The sequence below is a fragment of the Medicago sativa genome, chromosome 7, assembly GCF_051527215.1.
Source record: "Medicago sativa cultivar Bolivia chromosome 7, Bolivia_mono, whole genome shotgun sequence".
NCBI classification, from domain to species: Eukaryota; Viridiplantae; Streptophyta; class Magnoliopsida; order Fabales; family Fabaceae; genus Medicago; species Medicago sativa.
The window spans coordinates 15486320-15497040 of record NC_140755.1 but is presented as its reverse complement, the minus strand read 5'-3'; the positions used below and the strand labels follow the sequence as shown (position 1 = coordinate 15497040).

The 10721-nt window shown below is 30.3% G+C and overlaps 1 protein-coding gene across 1 annotated transcript; it reads left to right on the top strand.

Annotated features, from left to right (window-relative positions):
- The first annotated feature begins 3196 nt into the window (after positions 1-3196).
- Positions 3197-10416, top strand: LOC146904543 (protein DOWNY MILDEW RESISTANCE 6-like). The gene is made up of 4 exons (XM_085724317.1): positions 3197-3425; positions 3940-4190; positions 8679-9000; positions 10105-10416. Exons 1-4 carry the CDS (start codon positions 3225-3227, stop codon positions 10336-10338), a joined length of 1008 nt encoding a protein of 335 aa, XP_085580443.1. The 5' UTR covers positions 3197-3224; the 3' UTR covers positions 10339-10416.
- Positions 10417-10721: the final 305 nt, after the last annotated feature.

The window sequence follows — 10721 nt, the reverse complement described above, 5'->3', positions numbered from 1 at the left end:
AGAAGTACTTTACCCAATTTGAGTAGGTTGGCCTATTCAATATGTCAAAGTAGGGAAGCCATCCTTAGTATTCAAATGCTTACTTTAGATTGTACCTGTTTTCCTTAAGGAATTCCAAATCCACAATCAAATTTGGTAAAACCTTTAGTTCGTGCTCCCTAAGCCTCATAGTTCTTAGTTTGATTTGCATTGTTTTTCCTGAATCCATTTCCATAGGAGCTCTCTGAGATGTGGATGATGGCAATGCCATTTATTATAAGGTTTAGGGTTTTAATGGGAGTTTTCGAATTTTCAGTTGTTTTTAGGAGAAAGCATGAGTACAAATAGTGTGAGAAGTGAGTGAATGTGGGTGAGAAAAGTGATTAAGTGTTTGTTAAAACTGTTGGAATTCAAATTTTGAACCAAACAAACGCATTAATGACAATGTGGGACACGAGACAAAAAGCATTCAAAATAAAACAACATTGTCTAACGGTTATTACCCAACATATAATGCACTTAAAAAAAAGTGGGACATGTGTCAATAAAGCACTTAAAAAAACCTTTCCAATTATAGACTATCACAGTCACTAAATTAGATTCTGAGTGTCAGAGGCTCTAGGCTTCAGAAGCTAATTCTTATCATAAGCACTCCTTCAGAAGCTTTGATCAAAGTTACTTCTGAACACCCTCAGACTCTGAGCTATCATTTAGAGGAAAGTATCATGACATAAAATGCATGTTCATTCTTTTTAATAAAATCAAATCTTTCTTCTGTTAAAGATTTTGTAAATATATCAGTCCATTAATGATCAATATCAATGAAATGTGTATCCAAAACACCTTTTTGAACATAGTCGATAATAAAATGATGTTTTATTTCAATGTGCTTGCCTCTTGAATGCATAATGAGATTTTTACACAAACATATATATAGTAGCAGTATTATCACATAAGATGGGATTATTGTTTTCAATAATATGTATGACAATCCTTTAACTGATGCTTCATCTAGAGTAGTTGTGTGTAATAACTAGCAGTTGAGATGTATTTTGCTTATGTTGTAGATAATACAATAGTTGATTGTATTTTACTAGCCCAAGAGTTCAAATTTTCACCAATGAATTGACAATTTCCACTGATTGATTTTCTTTCAATTTTGTCTTCACCATAGTCAGCTTATAATCTTTAGATTTCTTATAAAGCAAGTCAAGCATATTAGTTCCTTTCAAATGCCTAAAGATTCTCTTAACTGCATTTAAATGAGATTCTCTAGGATCTGATTGGAATCTTGCACACAATCATACAATAAACAAAATATCAAGTTTAGAAGTTGTTATGTAAATCAATGAACATATCATACCTTTGTACAACTTCTGGTCCACCTTGCTACTTGTATCATATTTGCTTAGATTGCAAGTAGGATTCATAGGTGTAGCCCTTAGTTTACAATCCTCAAGCTTAAACTTATTCATAAGCTACTTTGTATATTTGGATTGATGAGCATAGACTACACCTTTGCATGAATTGATTTGAAGTTCAAGGAAGAAATTTAATTATCCCATCATACTTATTTCAAACTCTTTGTGCATCATCTTAGAGAATTCTTTGCAAAAAGTAGCATTAGTAGAACCAAAAATGATATCATCTACATAAATTTGAATAATTAAGATATCATTCTTTAGAGTCTTTCTGAAGAGAGTAGTGTCAACTTGACCTCTTTTAAAATTATTTTCTAAAAGAAAGTTACTCAGTCTATCATACCAAGCTTGGGAGCTTGTTTCAGGCCATAAAATGACTTTTTAAGTTTAAAAACATACTCTGGGTGTTTTAAATCTTTAAACCCAGGTGGTTGCTTGACATATACTTCTTCAGATATGACACCATTTAAGAATGCATTTTTAACATCCATCCATATGATACAAAATGATATCATGATTAACATCATGTAATAGTAGTAATATGATTGCTTCTAATCTAGAAACAAGTGCAAAGGTTTCAGAATAATCAATACTTTCCTGCTGACACTAGCCTTGAGCTACAAGTCTAGCATTATTACTTACCACATCACCTTTCTCATTAAACTTGTTTCTGAAAACTCATTTTGTTCCAATCATGTTCTTATGAGATGGCTTAGCAACTAAGTCTCAGACATCATTTCTCTAAAATTGATTGAACTCCTCTTGTGTGGTCACAATCCATCCATCATCTGAGACTGCTTCATCAACATAGGTAGGTTTAATCATTGAAAGCATTCATAACATTGAGTGTTCATCTCTGAATGCAGATCTTGTGTTTGTTTCCAACGATTAGATCTTCTAGATGTGAAGACTTGTACTTGAAAGTTCTTTTGGAATGTGTTGCCTCTTATGAGCCATCATGAGCTTCTTCAGAGTCTTTGAAGAATAAGAAGAAAGAAGAACCACCCCCCGCCCCCTCTTAAGGAATTCAAATCAACCTATTTACCAAGTGCAAACCCCCCCTTTCGTTTACATATATCCTATCATAATTGCAACAGACAAGTTGAAACTAGACAATATCTATAGAGACGAACTTTCATAAATATTACCACTTGCCGACACACGAATAGACTTGTTGGAAATCTATCATCAATGTCTTCCCGACATGGAGATGTAAGACGAGCGACAAGTGAAAGTATAATTGAAATACCGAGAATATATAATCAATCAAGAGGATATGTTAGAGGAATAATTAATGATATCTAATCCCAACAATTTTATCTCTCATTTTTGTTTCCTATTTAATTCTTAGATCTCTTTATGTACAATAGATCCCCTTTTCTATACTTAAAACTTTGATAATTATTGAAAGATATCGACATCATATTGTAAATACGAAAACTCTACATGCTTATCTTTTCACCTCTAACATTGCAAGCATGTGTATTTCCCTAGCTTTCATTAAAGTTGGTGATGATGGGTGAGCAGGTGATGATGTTAATTTTAGTAGACTTCAGAGTCATATATATATGCTTGTGTGTGTATGTATTTTTTTATTTTTTTGGATGTAAAGTTTCCACATGTACCTTCCTTATTATATATATATTTATTACTAAGTAGATGATACCTTTTATTTTTTATAGTCCACAAGTGCTCATTGATAAGACTTAGTTTTAATGTTTCATTAAATAATGGAATATATTAACTTAAACTTTATGACTTTACACTATAAAAATAGAAAACACATTTAAACACACACATTCAGAGAACCTAGGCATTGAGAACATGGATAACATGCTTGTCTCTAGTTGGTTTCATCTTCATTCAACTGTGCCTTTATCGTATGTGCAACCACCGGAAAGTAGACCCGGCACGGCGTCTGTGATTTCCGGCAAGATAATCCCGGTGGTGGATCTTGGTGGTCATGATCATGCTGAAACATTACTGCACGTTTTGAGAGCTTCTGAGGAGTATGGATTTTTCCAGGTTTGTACTTAAGATTTTGAAAACCTTACGTTTGAATATTTCACTCTATATGGTTTTAATTAGATTTTTTTTTTCTTTCTATTTTGTGTGTACAAATTAAAATTTTCCTATATACAAAAATTAAAAAATGTCCAGGTTGGTGTAAAATAAAATATATAAATAGATAAGTGTGTTCTAAATTGAGGTCCATAATTATAATTGTGACTAGAAATGATGATAAATTTCTCTCAGAAAAAATTAAAATAATTTTTTTTTGCTAATGAACTTTAATTAAGAAGAAAATTCTAGGGAATTTTGATTGAACTTCAAATTTCCAGGACCCTTTTTCTGTGATAATTAGAATTGAAACTTAAAATCAATATAAAAGATTTAGAAGTCTCTTCAATGATTTATTTTCATTAGGTTAATTTGTGTAATATATCAAGATTTAAATCGTAAGGAAAACTACAATTTTCAACCATATATATATGTTTGTCGTTATTTAATGTGAAAAACTTGTGGATTTATTTATAAGGTTGTTAACCATGGAGTTTCCAAGGAGTTGATGGATGATACAATGAACATTTTCAAGGAATTTCATGCCATGCCTGAATTAGAAAAGATAAGTGAAAGTTCAAGGGACCCTAATGGAAGTTGTAGACTCTATACAAGTCGTGAGATTAATAACAAGGATTTTGTTCAGTATTGGAGGGACACATTAAGGCATATTTGTCCACCTTCAGGTGAATTCATGGAGTTTTGGCCACAAAAGCCTACAAGATACCGGTAAATCGACAATTCATTTCTTCTATTTTACCTTCTTTTTTTTTTGCTTATTTAAATAATAAATCCCACTTCTTTATTCAAATAATAAAAAATAAAAATCCCCCTTCAAGATGAGTAGAGATTCTACTTATTTTATCCTTATTATGGCGATAGCTGTTAATTAATGGTTTAGTTACGGTTCAGTGCTCAATGTTTTAAATAAATTTAAAACTTTTTTATTTGGAAACTTACTTTTTTAGGAAACTTATTTGGAAATTTGTGCTCAATGTTTTAAATAAATTTAAAACTTTTTTATTTGGAAACTTACTTTTTTTAGGAAACTTATTTGGAAATTTACTTTTTTTTTTTTGACGTTAAAGACAATTTCATTAACGAAAATCTGCCAATAAATCAAATGTCAAGACTGCAGAAATACAAGATGGAGTTTCTTCAATCCATATGCAATCTAAATTTTTAAGAGCATATTTTGCTAAATAATGAGCAGATTGGTTGGCTTCAAGCCTAAAATGCGAAAAATTTAAACTACGAAAACTACCCTTAAAGCTAATACAATCTCGAATAATAGAGCCAACATAGTTGTATTTGGAAATTTACTTGTTTACATAAATAAGAAATCGGGGTTTGTTTAATATCGATTTATTAAATTATTATTTTTGACAAAAGAAAAACGATATCTATTCATTCAAATTGAGATAATATATCGATAAAATACAAATTCAAAGTCAGCAAAAACAAAAAGGATGAATCTGCAAACAAACACACAACATCCATGTTAATAGCATAAAACAACAGAGTATTTATGCATACAAATATGACTATATTCAAGACTCCTGAATACTCAAGTCTCCGGATCTACACGTTGACGACGCCAAAGTAATTAATTGAATTTGCCCTTGCTCAAAGATAATCTTTTAATTAAATCAAATAAATATCGTACCAAAACGGGAAATTAAAAACACTGCACAAAGACGGAAAATCAAAGCAAACAAAGTCGTGCAAACACGACGAAATCTCAAAAACATAAAATAAGATTGAAAATATATGAAAATCACTTATTTAACTAAAAAAAACAGTTCAGAAGGGTGGTTTTAGGTTAAAATTGGCACTAAATCTCCCCTCTTCGGTAGATCAAGAAGAACAAAAGTGGGGACGACTAGGATTCGGAAAAGAGAAAAGAGAGGGATAATTCTTAAAAATGGTTAAAAGGCTGATCTTTACCACTTTTAATGAAAAAAGCTACTGTTGAACGAATTAAGATCCTCTCCATTTATAATTCTCTCCATTTTCTCCATTTGGTGAGATAAAGATATAAAAAATCTTGAAAAAAGTATAAAATAATTAATGCAGGTGGGATCCATTTAGTGAAAGTATTTACTATCTTTTGTTTTTGTGTCTGTCTCTCTCCAAATTGTATACTCAATTTAATTTGACAAATGGAGAGGATCTTTATTCCTGTTGAACCGGGTCATATTAGACAACTCTAATATTTAATATTAGTAACAATTTTTTTTTGAAATATTCTTGTAATTTTGCATAACCTTTATGTATTGTAACTACCCTAAAACAATGTATTGTATCACAATATTCATTATATTATTCAACATTTTGTCACAACTTCCCAAAAACTAATTTAGAAGTGACATCAAGAAAAAAAATTAGTGATTTTTTAGTCTATCCTTACTTATCTTCAACATAAATTTTTTAAAAAGTAGTACACATTTATGTTTTTTTTTAACAAAACTAAACCGTATGGAACCGAACCGTAAAAAATTTTAAAAATTATTTTCTCTATCTTAACAATTGTCACATAAAAAAAAGTTGTGTCATAAGAGTCTCACTTTCCTTCTTAAAAAAAAAGGGGTTTCACTAAAGTTTAATAAGATATTATATTTATTTTCTATTTATTATTACAATTCTTTAGACCATTTTAAGAGGTCCATATTATATGATCATAAAGTTTTAATTGATTTTTTTCCGATTGTATTCACTAATTAATATTGTGATGTATCACTTTCATTGTATTATTTTTTATTTTACATTTGTGATAATAAAAATACCACATACAAATAGATGATGATTAATAAGAATAATTTAATAAAATCATAATTTATTTTAGTTTGCGTGAAATTGTCAAATGCAACATTTGTTTTGAGAGGTCAAATGTCACGGTTATCCGAAGTTCGGTCATGAGGTAAGTAAAGCCACAGTGATCAAAAGTTCGATCATGAGGCAAGTATAAAGTCTGATTAAGAAATGTTTCACACAAGAATTGAACTAAGGTTCTCCTAAACACTTCTTCTTTGTTGGAACTCATTAACTATTTGAATTCAATTGTTTCGTTGAATATTTAACTTTATAAATTACCATAAACCACGAATATTTGCCTAATGATAAGAAATAGAGATGATTTTGTAAAAAAGAAAAAATAGAGATGATCTCCAACTTGGACTACGACTAATCAATCATTAATCATTTAAAAAATTTTCTTCTATTAATAATGTTCTTCAACTGTTTTTAATTCTTTTGGCCTTCACAAATTGCAACTTTATTTAATCCTCGAGGTCTAGGTCAGATTTTTTAATCAAATTAATTAATTAATTAAAATCCTTGATAACGATCAAGATAATATAATTTTTTTCAATTCGAGTCAGAGATGCTTGATTGTGGAAGTTGACGTGTACCCAGTTGACAAATACCACCTCTTTTCTATAGATTGATTGCGTGTTTTCCTTAAAGTTGATTGTGAAAGTTACAGGTCACAATCAAACATTTGATTCCATCACATTCTTGGTAAAATCATACCAAAATACGTTACTTCTATGGTTAGTTAGAATTGTGTAATTAATTTTTCTATTATTCGCTTTATTAATTTCTTACATATGAAATATTTGATAATGCAATTTCTAACAATTACCTTTTTTGTCTAAAAAAATAAAAAATTACTTTTTTCTATAAAAATAAAAGGGAAAATTACACTCACCTCCCTTAAGTTTTCTTTAAATGACAGAGACACCCCCTTTAGTTTTAAAATAGACACTAACCTCCCTTAACTTTTTATTAAATAGATTGATTCCTCCCTTCTCTCTTAACACTCTCTAAACAGTGTTATCTTTCTGTTAAAATGCAAATAGACTTGAAGATACCCTTCTCCCACTGAACCTGTACAGAAATGGTGTAAAGCTTGTGTTCTGCTTGATGGATTGAATCGAGGTTTGCCTAAATTGGGAAATGGACGGAAAGCATTGCCTATGTTCAATGGCCGTGTTCTATGTACCTATTGATAATTAAATGGACTTAGTGATGGGATACCAATAAGGTGATTGTTAAGCTCTAGAAAAAGTAATTGTGTTATTATTCGTAGCAGAGGGGTTAATTGATTAATTCCTCAGCAATCTATGTGAGGAGTACAGTATAAGTGAAAACAAGTAGAAGAGGAATATAGTGTCATCACATCATTTCATGTTGCCAGGTCTATATATAGATTTGGATTAACATTGGTGGGTTGAATTAGTGTTGCGGATGCATTCAATCATATAGGGAGGGGTAATTCATAGCATTAAGGCTAGCTGATGTTAGTAAACTAACAGATGGTTAACAGAGTTAAATTGAGGGGAGGTTACTATATTTTTAAAACTAGAGGGGAGGTGTGTGTCTTTTAACCAAACCTTAGGGGAGGTCTTTGTAATTTTCCCAAAATAAAAACTACTTATTTTATTTGACCTCATCTTAGAATACATGCGTCATATATTGATTGATGGTGATGTCTCAACAAACTCTCCACATGAGTCATAAATAATAATTATATGATAAAAAAGCATTAGTGTTTTATTTATTCATATTGTAAAATGAGATATAATAAAATATATATTTTAAAGTGATATACATTAAAATAAAGAGGGAGTACGCAGTATTTAACGTTCCTTGTTTGCCCTTTTAATAATTCCTTTATAAGTCTTCCATCATTCTTCCATACAACAACAGGAACTTATGGTTCAAATCTTATGATACCACACCATAAACTTGTTAGTTCACCACCACCTACCGTTGCATATAGAATGTAACTATATATTGTTGCATATTATAGAGTGACATATGCATGGTTATGATTAGTACCATTGGCTGCATGAAATTAACAACACCCACATGGCTATACTTCGTACGTACAAATAATCAAGATCAATCTGCAAGTAAGAATGAATAATAATTGAGCATATATTAACTAACTACCTACCAACTTTAAGAAAGGGAAAAAGCTGCATGCAAGTATCCAAAGAGAAAAAGAGAAAACACATGTTAATTTTTTTTTTTACGGAAGAAAACACATGTTAATATTAAGTCATTTTTATATGAAATATAGATTTTATATTTCTTTGAAAAATATTGATTTTGTTTAATATTATATTATTATTATAATTACCATATTTTATAGTTGAACTATTAATTCAATAATTTTACTAACAATTTTTTTATTGCATGCACACTTTCCAGTGAAATAGTTGCAAAATATACACAAGAAATGAGAGCACTGGGACTTAAAATATTGGAGTTGATATGTGAAGGGTTAGGACTTGACCCCAAATATTGTTCTGGTGGACTTAGTGAAAGTCCATTATTGTTAGGGCATCACTATCCACCTTGTCCAGAGCCAAGTTTAACCTTGGGAACACCCAAGCACAGGGATCCTAACCTTGTTACCATTCTGTTTCAAGAAAATGATATAAATGCTCTTGAAGTCTTCAAAGATGGGGAATGGATTGTTGTTGAGCCAATTCCATATGCTTTTGTGGTTAACATTGGTCTTCTTTTGCAGGTAATCCCTCCCTTCATAAAATATAAACAAAATAACTACTTACTTTCTCCTATTTTGAATATAAACAAAAATATTAATTATAATTTTTGGTCTTAAAAAAAGTGAATTTAACTACTTTTACTTTGTTTGATAATACCATTCTTAAAACAACCCTAAGTTAATATTTGTTTATTTTCTAATGACAGTTTTTTTTTTTTGCAAAGAAAGTTCCTATGAGGGTACATTTTAAAATACCATTACTTTATTTATCAGATTTAAAAAAAAGCTATTTTCACTTAACTAATTTTCTTACAAGTCTTCCCTAAAAATAAAATTCTTATAAGCCCTTTCACTAAATCGTGTCACAATTAAGCTCGTACACACTACAATACTGCACCCATAACCAAAAACATGTCATGATTTCCCAAATCATGTCACCATTTGCTTCCAGAAATACACATATATCCTGACTTGAAAATCGTGTTGTGGTTCTAAAATCGTATCACGATACCAAAATCGTGTCACGATTTCAAACTTCCAGCACACTAATTTTGAGTCACATGCTCAACAATTAAGATAGTTAATTATTCACATTTACCCTTGTTAGTTTCATTTAAAGTTTAAATTCATTACCTACATTATTCCTCATTTCATTTTGTATTTCTAAATTAGTTTAAGATAGATAATTATTCGCTCATGCATTTTGTATTTCTAAAAGTGTCACGTCTTTTGAAATAAAAAAAGTATATTATTTTATTTTTTACACATAGTCAACTAATTAATTACTTATATTTATCAACAAAGATTAAATCAAGTGGTAAGAAATTTAGACTCATACGTAAGTAGTGATGGGTTTGATCACATATGCTCTTGCGTGTGGAGAAAATTTAGTTGATAAGGAATAATCAACCTTATATGTAGAACCGGTTCACGATGAAGATTAATTACTTCTATACGGTGGTAAAAACTTTGTACCTATGATAACATGGTAACCAAAATTTTTTAACTTTATTTAATTATGATTTTATATATATTACATGTATTTAATTAGTTAACATTTATGCTAACGTTTTGCATATAATTAATTGAATTGAACTTTATTTTTTTTCTTTCACTAATGTGTAGATCATTAGTAATGGAAGGCTGATAGGAGCAGAACACCGTGTTGTGACAAATTCAGGCACTGCAAGAACCACTGTTGCCTATTTCATCCGTCCAACAAACGATAATATCATAGAACCAGCAAAGCCTTTGACATGTTCTGGTGATCCTCCCATATACAAGCCTATAACATACGAGGAATTTTTGCGATTTTTTATGACAAAAGGTCCTGATATTGAAACATTCCTACTTTTATAGTTTGTGTTTGATTTGCTAAAAGATAAGAGACTGAACAAGACAATTCTTATTGTACTCTAATTTAAAATTGATTATCAATACAGAGAAAACAAAGGCAAAAAAACTTGAAAAAAAAAGGTTTAATTACTGATGTGGTCCCTTAAGTTATTTGTTGGTTACATTTTAGTCCCATAAGTTATTAACGTTACAATTTGGTTCCTTTAAGTCATCTTCCGTCAACCAACTAAATCTCCACCGTCAAAACCGTTAACCCATTGTCTAAGGTGGATACACATTGCAAGTTGTCCCGTCACCGTTCACATATGCATATTTAACCTTTTGGCAAAAGACTGTCGGTGAGGATTTATTTGAATAACAAATATCAACTTAAGGGACCAAATTGT